The sequence below is a fragment of the Orycteropus afer genome, unplaced genomic scaffold (assembly GCF_000298275.1).
Source record: "Orycteropus afer afer isolate SDZICR_OR568_19922 unplaced genomic scaffold, OryAfe1.0 scaffold00062, whole genome shotgun sequence".
Classification (NCBI taxonomy): Eukaryota; Metazoa; Chordata; class Mammalia; order Tubulidentata; family Orycteropodidae; genus Orycteropus; species Orycteropus afer.
The window spans coordinates 6132100-6146085 of record NW_006921649.1 but is presented as its reverse complement, the minus strand read 5'-3'; the positions used below and the strand labels follow the sequence as shown (position 1 = coordinate 6146085).

The 13986-nt window shown below is 42.5% G+C and overlaps 1 protein-coding gene across 1 annotated transcript in view; it reads right to left on the bottom strand.

Annotated features, from left to right (window-relative positions):
* TENM2 (teneurin transmembrane protein 2) overlaps positions 1–13986 on the bottom strand; it is a 1334042-nt gene that overhangs the window by 45046 nt on the left and 1275010 nt on the right. The window contains exons 20-23 of the mRNA XM_042780802.1: positions 9123–9143; positions 5809–6041; positions 4494–4648; positions 2233–3107 (exon numbers count right to left, since the gene is read on the bottom strand). Of these exons, the coding sequence (XP_042636736.1) occupies positions 2233–3107; positions 4494–4648; positions 5809–6041; positions 9123–9143 (1284 nt within the window). The remainder of the gene's footprint in view (positions 1–2232; positions 3108–4493; positions 4649–5808; positions 6042–9122; positions 9144–13986) is intronic.

Genomic DNA, 13986 nt, shown 5'->3' with positions numbered 1-13986 from the left:
TTCACTGAGTACCTATTATGTGTTAGGGACTGTTCAGAGCTCTAGGATGTGGCTGGGAACAAAATGGACAAAAATCCTTGCCCTCATGGTGTACACATTCTAGAAGCGGAGGACAAAAATAACCAAGAAACGAAATATGGACTGTGTCAGGTTGTGAGAGCTGAGACATAAAATAAATGTCTCCTCTCTCTAGAAGGTGCTATGCGAAGGGAAGGATTTCTAATCTTTCTGTTGATGGGAAGATTTGCATCCCAGCTCTTGTCTCAGGGTGGGTGGAGAGGAATCTCCCACCTCAAGGTCACATTGAAAGTCAGATGTTTCTTTGAGTCTTTGATGTGTTTTTCCTTGTTACTCTAACTCATTTCTCTAATGTTTTGGCTAAAGCTATGTAAGCAGGGAATCCTTGGGTGGTGAAAATGGTTAATGTGCTCAGCTGCTAGGCAAAAGCTTGGAGGTTCAAGTCCACGAGAGGCACGTAGAGAAAAATTAGCTGCTGAAAACCCTGGGGAGCAAAGTTCTTTTCCAACACACGTAGGATCTCCATGAATTGGAGTCAACTCGAGGGCAACTGGTTTTACTTGTTTTATACTTGGAATGAATATGTCAGTAACTACCTCCCAATCCAGGTTGGGTTACTACTGAGGTCAGACCCTTTCCTCTCCACTTCAGTTCATGAGACAGGCAATCAGATGACAAGACTATGATAAACCCACCCCCTGAAGCCTGCAGAGTCCTTCTGCAGCCAAGCCCCAGTGAGAAAGAAGTGGCTGGGGTTGGATGTCACCTTTTGTGTGATAATTGAGATGTGTAGCTGGTTATATATGGGAGCTCTGGTAGCATAGTGGCTAAGGCACTTGACTGCTAACCAGAAGGCTGGCGGTTCAAACCCACCAGCCACTCCTCGGAAGGAAGGTTGGGCAATCCTACTTCCGTAGTGATACTGCCTCGGAAACCCAAGGAGAGGTCGCTATGAGTCAGGGCTGACTCGACGGCACATAACAACAACAACAACAAGCTGGTTATATACCCAGAGTTGGTTTCGATCTCACAGTCCCAGCAGGGTCACTATGAATAGATATCAACTCAAAAGCACCTATCAACAACATTGTGAGCTAAAGATGGCATTCAAAGGGTGTCTTCAGGCACAGAGTCATTGGTTGGTAAAGCATAACCAAATTTCAGTGCCCTGAAGGGTGCTGCTGGAGTCCAAAGACAGCTTTGCCCAAAGAAGGAAGTCAGAGGGAGAGAAAGCAATTCTGCAAAGCCACATATCTCCAGCAGGTGGCAATAGCTTCCTTTTGCATTCTCATAAGCCCCTTGGCACACAAACAGGAAGTGAGCATTCCTGGACTTAAGAGTGATCAACAATGATGTCTTCTGTTCTCTCTCTAGTCTCCCTTTCTCTGTGTCACCCCCTCCCTAACTTACTAAATTCTCAGCTAGTAGCAACATCTACACAGAAGGCAAACAAGGGCTCCAAGTACAGAGGGGTTAACATGATCCTTCGGCACCAAGGAGAGCCAGATGCTTGTAAATTCCATCACAGTTGCAGCCAACAATTGGCGGAATTATGCCTTGGCGGCTTCCTGCAACCAGCATCCCACCAGTTAATACCTGCAGCAGCAGGCAGTTTGACCAAGAGCTGCCTGCAGGAGCTGGGGAAAACAGCTTTTTGGCAAAACAAACAGCAGGACTATTAAGTATGAGATAATTGCTAGGGGAAATATGACTAACTCTCACATCTTTTAATATACCTAGCACTTTATCTGTATTGATCTGCTTCTGCTAAGGAGGAAATTCAGAGTTTATCTACCTGTCTGTGCAATCAAGTGTGATGCTGGACTATTGGCAAATTACAGAAGCCCCACTGGGATCTTGCCTCTTAGGTTCTAATTTCCGCACCCATGGCAAACATGAGTAATCAGCAAAGTTAATCAACACTTGATCTCCCAGGTGCTGTGCGTGTCCAATATCCTGAAATTTGAACGGCAAGCAGGCAATGGGAATTCCAAACTCTTGTAGGGAGGGTGGTCAATATCAGAGACCCAGTAGAGTGAATTGTGTAGGAGCCAGGGAGAGGAGACATGAATATTTTGAAGCAATAAGTAGACATTAAAGTTAGGAGTTAGGAAGACAACAGAACTAAGCAAATTTAAAAGCTACATGGATAGTTAATGCAGATGACAGTGCAGGGTAAGGGCTCTTTGGGAGACACTTTACAAAGCCACTTACTCATAGAAAGTTGTCCATCCTGTTTCATCACTCTTGGTGGCTAGGAGGCCAGTGTTCCCATCATAGGTCATGAGGCCAAGCTCTAAGTTCTGTGTGGACACGACCTTGAGCCCCCCATTGGTGCCCACAGTGAGGGTGATGATCTGATTGTCAGGCATGAGCAGGTGGCGTGGCATGCCACTGCTGTCCCGACGGATCTTCAGGGAATTTCCATTATTGTCAATCAATTCGGTGACATCATTGTCAGGACTATATGTGAAATTGTATAAGTATTCCCCAGTCACCAGGCTCACAGTGTATTGGTGGATGCCATCGGCATTGAAGACATATAATTCCTGCTCCCCAGGGGATGCAGCCTCATACTGGTTGAAGGCATTTAGAACAGGCTTGTTCTTGCTGACTGCCCTGATCCGAATATTTCCAAGGTCGGCAATGTAGATAGTACCATCTGGAGCTACCGCTAAGGATGATGGGGAATTTAAGATGGCATCAGTTGCATAGGCATCATCTCCTGAATAGCAGTTGCAGTTGACATCATTTTTGCAGTCACAGTCTGAGGCAGCTCCGGCTAAAAGGCAGATCTCCCCATTGGTTGTTACCTGGCGTAGACGGTTAATCTTCTTCTCATCTGTCTCGGTGATATAGAGGACCCCTGTGTGAGAAATGGCAATGGCACTGGCTGACTCCAAAGCAGAGTGAATGGCTAGCTTGCTGAGTGAGTAGTCAATGCCTGGAACCTGGCAGTGCATGGGGCGTCCTGCAATGATGCTAACTTGGTGGTTCTCAGTGATGCGAAGGATGACATTGTTCTCTAGAACATACAGGGAATTATCCATGGGGTTGACAGCAAGGTCTGTTGGCCACTCCAGGCGAACCTGTGGATGATATGGCATCAGATTAAAGAATAACCTCTAACATGCCAAAGGTTTAAATGTGTGGGGCACTTATATTGGCTTGATGCAGCTGGGGAAAAAAAGACTTAGTCTTTTAGTAACACATTATTCTAGCAATGTTGATCATGGAACCAATTACCCATAGTCTATACAGAGTGTGCATGAAGAAAGAGCCATCTCCTACTGTATAGTCTGTGGTGGCTAGAGGAGGTCACCAGTTCTACCCATGGTGCTCACTGTCAGCCCTAGAAGATTGGAAGAGGGTCAGAGTTGTCATGTATAGTTGTATAGGTAGGGAACTGCACAAGGGTCTCATGTAATCCAGCTTGTACTCTGTTCATCAAGCCAGGGGTCTCTGGAGGTTCTGTTGGCTTAGAGGAGGCACCTCTACCTAATTCACCCAAAAGTTTGGAAGGTGTTCCTGACACAAGGGCAGCCAATGCACAGGATGGCCAGTGAGCTACAACTTGAGTGTTCACTTGAAAAAAATGAACTGGACCAAACACATGCCTCCTCTGTGCAATTTGAAACAAAAATCTGTAGCAAGTTAGTTGTGGAATTTGAGCTGAAATTTTATGAGGTTACTGGGAGTTGAAAATGCTCCTATAGGAGGGGTGAACATATATTCCAGGTTGGTTGAGAATCCACATGATAAACCCTGGTTTCCCATGCTGAGGAGCTCTGGTGGTGCAGTGGTCAAGTATTCAGCTGCAAACCAAAATGTTGGTGGTTTGAACCCACCAGTGGCTCTGTAGGAAAAAAGATAAGGCAGTCGGCTTCCATAAAGATTTACAGCCTTGGAAATCATATGGGGCAGTTCTACTCTGTCCTATAGGGTCACTATGAGTTGGAATCCACTTGATGGCAGTGTTTCCCCCCCTCCCCTGCTGAACTTTGAGTGAGGCTCCCTTCCCTGAAGAGCTCTGAGTAAAACCACACTGTGGGGGATATTGTAGAGTGACGGTGTTAAGTTACTCCTGCACAAAGTAAAGGTTTATATAGTGAGGATGCAATCATTTCAGATTAACAGGGAAGTTCTGATTGACATGTAACACTGTGCAGAATGTTCTCAAACCTGCAATAATGATGGAGAAGAGAGGTAATTACACAGCAACTCCTACCCTGTAATCTGCCATGGCTGGAGTGTGTCACCAGCAACACTTTTCTGAGAAGGATTTCTTTCTCTCTCTCCTGATGTCTAACATTTTCCATTTCATCTTACTTCATCTCAGCCTTTCTCCAATCAAACCTGGGGCTGTCTCTGTATCTTCCCCTCCCACTTGGCTTTAAACCTTACCTGGAACAGGTGAGACTATCAGGCCAAGAACCAGGTGTTTCTTAGTGATGAGAGAAATAAGAGAGTCCCACCTGGGCCACATCCATGCTGGAGTCACAGCTCAGGGGCCGGACAGCAGTGAGGTCATTGGAGCCCAGCAGGGTAGAGATGATTCCATTCTGGTCCACCTTCCGGATCATGGTGGCGTCGACGAAGTACATTAGCCCATTCTTGTCTACTGCAATACCTGAGCAAGACAAACAGTGTGAATGCATTTCTTGGAAAGGTGCAGGGCTGAGGGGGTGGAGGTGGGGATACCATGCTTAGACCAGAGACCCTACTGGGCTGCATTAGCACACTATTGAGAGCAGTGGTTCTCATCCTCTTTAGGCAAGAACCTTTCTCATAGGCATTGTGCTGGGTTCTGCATAATTTCTGGGGTACTGATTGCATCATCACCCCTTCTTTCCAATTGAAGAAAGTATCTTGGGCTGCAAATGAGTGAGAGTGCTGTTATTAAAAGAAATAATTATACTCCTGCTTTCTTTCAAAAAGAGTTATTTCCAAAATCATTGCTTTACAAATTATTGGCACGAATTACTTGGAATATCTTTCACCACTGATTGCCACAACGAGGTTGAGAATCAATGATTCAAAATGTTTTCACCAGTATTCTCTAATGAAGCCTAGGCTCAATACGGCCCTGAGGGCACACTGGGCCTTAGTATGCCCCTGTCACGGCAGGGGGCTGGTATGACACTGACTTTTATTGATTTCTATTTCTTTTTTATCATTACCCCAGTCCCCAGGTACAAGGCTTTGCATCCGTCATTCATGGTACCACTGTTTTCATGGTAACCCTCACATGACTGATATTTAAGTATCTTTAATCCTTTACAAACAGGTTCATTGGTGCCAAGAACTCCCCCATCTCCAACTCCTGGAAATTATACCTACTCTTAATTGCTATCATTTACTGAGCATTTACCAAATGCCAGGCACTGTACTTAAGACTTTACATTTATTATTTAACATGAGAGTCTAGGGGTGGTTGGAGGCTCCCACTGGGCTCTGTTCTGTCTATAGCCCACACAGCTGGCACTCTGGCCAGGGAAGCCACCAGTTCCTTCTGCATCTCTTTGACTGGCAGTAGTCAGAAATCTCCAGGTGCATTCCATCCCACTTTTCATTTGTAGCATATGTGGGTGACAAAGTTTACTTCAAATAAATAAGTGGCTTTTTTTTTTCTTTTCAAACACCCACCCACACATGAAAGCAATCTACCAGAGTTAAATTATTCTAGGGAAAGCCATGTTTTGGACTGCTGGGCTCAATTCAGTTCCACTAAGAAGAAGGACAAGCTGGCAGCAAGCTGTACTGGGGGGTTTCTTCCTTCATGACCTTTACCTCTTGGGCTCATCAGGGTTGCATCCACAGCTTTCCCACCATCCCCGCAGCGAGCTTCATCGAAGGGCAAACACTGCTCTCCAGTCCCTGCCACGACTTCTGAGTTCCCAGCCAGGTCCTTGCCTCCACTCAGAGACTTGATGCGGTAGATTCGTCGACTGTTGGTGTCAGACACATAGAGTGAGCCGGACACAGGATCCACTGCCAAGTAGTACTTGTGCGCCGGGTTGTTGCTTTAGTAGGAGAAGCACAAAGAGAAATGAGAAGGTGCTATGCAGCTGGCCTACTGGATCTAAAGGGCTGACAAAAATCCTAGCAAGGTCTTACCTTATCTAGTGTCTTTCCACTTTAGTGAACTGGAAAGAATCTAACATCATAACAGCATTTTAACATATCATGGCTCTTAGTTACTTTTAATTGGAGTTAAGCTCCTCATGCTACCATAGACCTTTTTGTTCCCTATGGTGCTAAAATAGTTGTTTCATTACCTGCCATGAAAGGGCCCACTGTGCTCTTATATTTATGAACAGCATAGTTATTTAATACCAACTATGTGTGTATGTAAGCTTCCCTTATTTTCCCCCTCTGGGCTTTGCATGTTCTCAAGTGGGAGTGTCAAAAAAGTCCATGTGACACCATTCTCTTTTTCAATCTATTGATGCCTCAATGCTTCCAAGGAAAGGGACCACTAGCACCAGGGCCACCTGGAGTAATGGCACGCTCTCCAGAGCCATCTCCAATCTTCACCCTCACATCTTCTCTATTGTACCTCAGTGTCCATATAAATAAAACTGGCGTGCTAGTGTGGGGAAATGTGGACGTCTTGTTGCTATCATGTCCAGAATCTTAATTACTGAGAGAAGAGATGAAATTTTCAAATCTTGGGTAAGAGTGAGGTTACAGGCAGAAGCTAGGATCTACCAGGGTCCTGAACTATATAGTAGAAGCTGTACCGCTCTGTGTGTAAAATGTATTAGGAAGGGATAAGCCTCAAAGACTGGACCTGTTCCTCTGTTGTGCTTCTAGCTGCCCTGTGTAACGTGAACTAGGACAGAGAAGACCTATAGAATTGGTGGAAATAGCCTGGGACCAAGACATGGATGCTTTTAAACTTAAGTCTGATCTAGCTGTCCTAGAATAGAATAACCCTTGTAGAATATGTGAAATTAGTTCAGGACTAAGTACAGGAAACTCTAAACTCAAATCTGACCCAGTTGGTGACCTTAGGTAGATCTTTTGGCTATGTTGGGTATTAGTTTCCTTATTTGGTAAAGGAAAAAAATCAATTAAGATCATTTATAATGTCCTTTGTGGTTCAAACTCCTGCAGATCTTTCATTTGCAGTGTCTGTCACTAGTTGAAGGTTGGGACCAGATTGTATGCTTATGCTATTCCCATGCTGCTATGGAGGGAAGCAATGGCTGCCTCTCTGTCCTAAGGTGTTAGGCCAGCTTTTGGTACCTTATGTCTAAAATTAGCACAAGCCTATCGGTATCAGTTACTTTTCAATTATTCTTTGGATTTATTGGAGGAGAGGGTTTGGGAGAGGTAAGGGTGATTATAGTGTTAGATCTATTTGTCCTGTGGACATTAGCTGGTAAATTACTAATTAAAACACTGCCTTTTGTGTTCTTCCCTGATTTAAGGGAAAAAAAATAACTAAAAAGTTATTTTTTTAGGGACACTTTGTGAATCAAGACCATCTTTAATCCCAGCTTCTCCTCAGGCTGCTGTTAAGACACATAATTGAGCTAGAAGTCAAGGTCTTTCTAAAATTCCAGCCTAGATAACTTGTTTGAAAGAGTAGGCTACCTGGGATTCCTTCCTTTCCTTTCCTTTTCCTTCCCATTTCCTTTCTTACTTTGATCCTCCTCTTCTTCATTTTTGCTATTAAGTCATTAGAGAATATCCACATATGAAAAACAAATTAGGACAGAAAGGGAAAAAAATCATGCCATTTCTTAATTAGATGCTGCACTTTGTCACTAAATGAACAGTAGCTGGGTGATCAACAGAAGGATCAGGGCATTGCTCATCTGTGCCTATCTGTGAGCGAGATAATTAATTCTGAACTTTCTAGGGAGCTTTCTTCAGGAGGCTTTTCAAAATCTCTAGCAAAAGAGTAGGCAGTTGAAGGTGTGAGGTCAGTTCTTGCTGGGAGGCCCATTCTTGTCCATTGGCCTCATTTTCCCTCCCAGCAAGATTCTTGAGATAGAAGCTCAGGTCAGATGGACAGCAGTGCTTCCATACCTGGGACTATGACAAAGGCCAAGTCAGATATGTGTGGTTGAAGGGGTGGGGCATCCTTCTAGGACATTTCTGGTTCTTCTTTTTTTTTATTAAAAAAAAAAAAAATTGGGCTCAAATGAGGTATCTGTAACCAACCAATGTGGGGTACCTAAGAAGAAGATGCCAGAAGACTTTTCCTATGCATGTTGATACCATGTCCACAGTGATGGCCTTGTACAACTTGATTCCATTCTTTGTTGAATTTTGACCTAACATAATGAAGAAGCACCATGTACTTTTCATTTCAAGGAGTGAGAAGAAATATGCCCTAGAGTATTGAAAGCAATTGTTTTTTCTCTTCTTCCAAATAAAAACAATGTCCTATTTCTTCCAGAAAGCCCATATTACACCCCTCTCAGGACACTGTTTGAGTGTATGTTCATACATGTGTGATCTACACTCTATGTGAATTATACCTGTATGGTTTTAAATGATAACCTTGGATCAATCTAAAGACAAAGGCTATCCACACCTAAAGGACTTAGTCTACAGCCTTCATCCTACTCTAAAGTGATTTAATTTCATAGAAATTCCCAATGCATCTGACTGTTGGATTAATTCTGACCAGCAGATTGGCAATTAACTTGTTTTTTAAAAAATGACCATATATCCAGGGAAAAAAAATCATTAATGAGTTGAAAATGAGTTTTTGACCCGTTTCCAGTTCATTAAAGCTTTTGTGAACCCAGTCCAGCATTTATAAAAGCCATAAGTTTGCCTCAACTCTTTGGCCCAATTATGGACTGCACTGAGCAGTCAGGATAAAAGTTCGCCGAGGGTTCATTATCCTGCACTTACATCTCCCAGAAATTCTAATTACTGTCAGCTTATTTGGTTGCTTTTTGACTGCATTTCATAATTGCTAAAGCTTATCATATCCACAACACACAATTAGCACATAAAAAAGTTACTATATTTGGTACATAAAAACATACAACATTATACAAGAAGCACAAAACAAAAAGCAAACACAAGGAAGCAAACGAACCATATCAAATTATATGGGAAAGAGTTTTTCGTCTTACCTATGTTTAAACTCTTTATTTCTTTATAGAAAGAAAACAGAAGGAAAAAAAGAACAAACAGTTAGCTGAAGAATTGATGATAAAGCAAACATAACATTTTCGTTTCTCGTATAAGGGGACCCACAAAAGGCAGTCCTTTTCTTTATCTCTCTTCTAACTGATCACTCTTGGCTCAATAACTTGAGAAGCATTCCTAACTTTGGAGTCATTGGGACTCTTTGGAAATCTGGACGACAATTCTTGAATTCCCTAACCCAGTAATTTTGTTGTCATATATCATAGATGGCAACAGGTGACAAGACTTCTGGCTTTGGAAGGGATGGCATACAGGTTACATCTTGAGAGCCAATACCCATTGACTGGTAATGGCTGCTGGGAGTACAAGCGGGAGGAAGAATTCTGAAACTAAATCAACCTCAACAATAAAGAGTGCTGTGGCTCATTTGGAATGTCTGCCCTGGGCATGGGAAGGAGAGTGGTACACCTGTGCCACCTGTTTGCCATCAGGGTGTTACAGGCTAGAGCCAGCATTACCCAAGAGAGTGCCCCTGTCCACTTCTAACTGCATGAAGTTTGGGGAATACTTGTTGGAGCTGAGAGTCTGAAATATGTCCTGTTCCTACTCCATGCCATCTTCCATCTTCCCAACTCACTCTTACTAGTGGGACCCCAAATAGTCATTATTTTTAACAGGCAACATTCAATACTGCAGTAACATTCATTCCACTTGTGAATTTTGTTTATTCTTAGGTAAAAACACCCTCTTGAAATTGGAGCTAAAGTCTCCAGTTATCATTCCTTTTCTGAGAAAAGTCTTGTTGGCTTTTAAGAGCAAAAGTACATTTCAATTTCAGCAGGGAAGTGGCTGAAAGTTAACATTAGGGAGAAGAGGAGATGCTAAGACCTTATGTAAGAATTGTTCCCCATTCTGGAAGCTTCTAGGTCAAGGTAGGAATCCTTGACCTTGATCTCTCTTCTCTTGGCTAGGGAAGGAGGCTTCAGGGTATGGTCAAAGAGGGTTTAATGCCCTGATTCCTACCTAGGTGCACCACAGAACTCTGCCAGGGGCTGTCATTAGTGGTAGGTTTACACAGGGATTATATTTTTTATTTTATTTCAATGTGTTAGTTTTAGCAAAAATAATTAAATGATGCTGATAACTCCTGAGCTCTGACTGACATAGTGCAATTTAAGATTCATTCTGCAAAGCATGGTGTGTCAGGGTGGCAGCCGGGAATTCTCACGCCTATTTTATATTGCTTAATGAAAGTGAAATGTTACCTGCCACCACTGGTAGCCATATTTGACTCTTAATTATTGCAATATCAATTCTACTTTTTTAGTCAAGATTTTGTGAAAAGACTAGATGGGATTTGGGTCTGCACACCTAACCTACTTCTTTCCTAAGAATCTGCTTTGAGTTGATTACTATAATATCTATGTTAGGGGAAGGAGAAGGGCAGGGGTGGGGGATCAAGTCATTGGAGAGTATAGAGTCCAACTGATCATATGGATATGAGCTTTGGAGAAAGGCTGAGGTCATTGCTACTCCAGTACAGCACCATTAGCAGGGTGGGAGCTTGTTGTTGTTGTTGTTAGGTGCTGTTGAGTTGGTTCTGACTCATAGTGATCTTATGTACAATAGAGTGAATCACATCCTAGTCCTGTGTCATCCTTACTATCATTGCTATGTTTGAACTCATTGTTGCAGCCACTGTGTCAATCCATTTCATTAAGAGTTTTCTTCTTTTTTGTGACCCACTGCTTTACCAAGCATGAGGTCCTTCTCCAGGTACTGGTCCCTCCTGATAACATGACCAAAGTACATGAGATGAAGTCTCACTATGCTCTCCTTCAAGGAGCATCTGGCTGTACTTCTTCCAAGACAGTTATGTTTGTCCTTCTGGCAGTCCATGGTATATTCAGTATTTTTTGCCCACACCATAATTCAAGGCATCAATTCTTCTTTGATCTTCCTTATTCATTGTCCAGCTTTCAAATGCATATGAGGCTGTTGAAAATATCATGGTGTGGGTCATACATACTTTAGTCCTCAAAGTGACATCTTGGCTTTTGAGCACTTTAAAGATGTCTTTTGCAGTAGAATGGCCCAATGCAATATGTTGTTTGATTTCTTGACTATTGCTTTCATGGGCATTGATTGTGAATCCAAGTAAAAGAAATCTTGACAACTTCAATATTTTCTCCATTTATCATGATATTGCTTATTTGTCCAATTGTGAGTATTAGCAGGCAACAAAACAAATTAACATCATCACTGAGTCAGTCCATGCTAATACTGCTCAGGGCAGAGGACCTACTTACAGGGGACAGTCCATGGCCTCAATAACACAACACTTTAAGCACATCCTCTGAAGGAAAGGTGGTATCTAAGACTCCAAGAATTGAGATGGATTAACTCTTCATAGCACAGAGTTGCACCTACTCCTATGAGAAGCCTTCAGGGGCTCTCCCAACATTCTCAGCTTGTTTCATAGAGTTAGTGGGCTTATCTTCTTCACTTTTTTGTGAGCAAGGCATGACTTACTCATCTCTGTATTTCTGATACTTAGTAGAGGGGCTGGCAGAGAGTAAGGGCTAGGAAAATGGGTTCTTGAGTAATGGAAGGGAAGGAATGAGGCTGACTCCTTTGTGTTGGGCAGACACTGCTCTTGACCATCTCCAATTGTTCATGCTCTGCTCAGAACCATGAAGCTGCTCCTACTCACTGCTGTAAAAGTAGAGCCAGTGGCTATTCTTTGCCCTGGACCTCAATGTACTTTTCTGTAAAATGGGGGTTAATGCCTGCCCTAAGATAATATATATAAGAAACACAGGTAGATTTGCCATGAAAGGAATGAAGCTTAAGTTTCAGGCCACCTCCTTAATACAGGTCCCTTCTAAGGCTCTGCATGCTGCCTCAAACTTGGGTTCATGTGGTCTTAAGTTTTTGTAAAACTTGCAAAAATAAGATAGTTTAACTTCAAGATTGCTGTCTCTTTCCACTTCAACTTCTCTGTTCTATGGGTGGAGTTGGAGGGGTACACATTGTGTCATTATTTATTTGTTTTTTGTTTGGACTGAAGTGATATTGAGGTGGGGGATATATTTAGTTTAGCCTTGGAGAGACGTGCTTATGAGGTCTGTAATCACTTCAGCATCTAGTTAAATTCTGATAGGAAAGGCTTTCATGATGTTCCTGGCCTACAGTACTTGTGGTAGTTAAGGTTGTTTGTCACCTTGGCTGGGCATGGTTTTGAGTGGCTGGGCAGCTGGATGCAGTTATTCCCCACGATGGGACTGGTAATCAGCTCCATTGTGGAATCAATTGGAGCAACTGAATAGCCACCTTAGGGATACCATCTGCTTCTAGTATGTCAGGAGAAATTTTGAGAAGGGTCTCAGCAGCTTTTTGGCATGCTTGGACCCTGTGTGTAGCTGAGTCTTCATTTAGCAGCCTGTCATGTTTCCTGCCAATCTTGGGATTGTCTCTGGACTTGAACTAGTGGCCTGCCATGTTGTTTAGTAATATTGGACTGTGCCATTTTATTTGTCCATCTTGGGCTTGTTAGCCTTAGCAGCCAGCAGCTGCCTGAGTTAAGAGAAGCCTCCAGCTCCAGTGGGCCAGGAGCAAGAGGCAGAGCTGAAGTCCAAGGTTGAAGAGCTTTTACCCAATCTCTAGAGCTGGCACTTTGAACTCAGACTTCTAGCCTCCAAAACTATAAGAGAACAAACTTCTGTTTATTCAAGCTACCCACTTGTGGTATGTTTCTGTTAGAGCAGCACAAAGTAACCAAAACAATGCTCATCATTTTATTGTCATTACTGGAATTTTGATGCCCAATGTAGAATTCCTATTTCACTATTATGAGGAGGACATCAATGACACCGTGGTTAACTAACATCAATTCAAAGTATTTAGATTACTCACTGCCAAAGAAAACTTGAAATGCCCAGAAATACTAAGAAAGCTTTTAGAAGTTTTCCCAAATTTAACAACTCTTATGATTTACATACCACCCATCATAAATTGTGAAGCAGAAATAATGTTTTCTAATAATAAATAATTTCAAATAATTTTTTGATCATCTATACTGGATCAAAAGAAGCTCTGGTGGCATAGTGCCTAAGGCATTTGACTGCTAATCAGAAGGTAGGCAGTTCAAACCCACCAGCCACTCCATGGAAGGAAGACTGGGCAATCTACTTCTGTAAAGATTTACTGCCTTGGAAATCCAAAGGGGGGTCGAGATGAGTCAGAATCAACTTGATGGCAGTGAGTTTGGTTATTGGTACACTGGATCAAAGACTGAATATCTTCTTATTCTTTGTATTATAATGAAATTACAAAATTACTGTCATATTAAAGGACAGTAAAAGAGTACACATCCCAAAAGCATAGGAAAACAAGTCTCATAGAAGTATGATGGCAGTTACTTAATTAAAAATATATGTCATTTGTTTGGATTTTGCAATTTTGTGCTAATCATTAGGTTTTAAAAATTTGTAATTTGTTTGATTTCCTTTCTTATTCTAAGTAAATATTCACTTTCATTCCTCATTTATTATTCATAATGTTTTATTTTTTCTTAGAGAGAATATGCCTATGTAGTGGTAGTTAAGGTTGTGTGTCAACTTGGCTGGGCCTGGTTGAGTGGTAGGGCAGCTGGATGTAGTTATTTCCATGGTGAGTTGTTGTTGTTGTTGTGTGCCGTCGAGTCGTACTCAACTCATAGCTACCCCTCCTTGGGTTGCTGAAGCAGTATCACTATGGAAATAGATTGCCCAACCTTCCTTCCAAGGAGTGGCTGGTGGGTTTGAACTGCCAGCCTTCTGGTTAGCAGTCAAGTGCCTTAGGCACTAT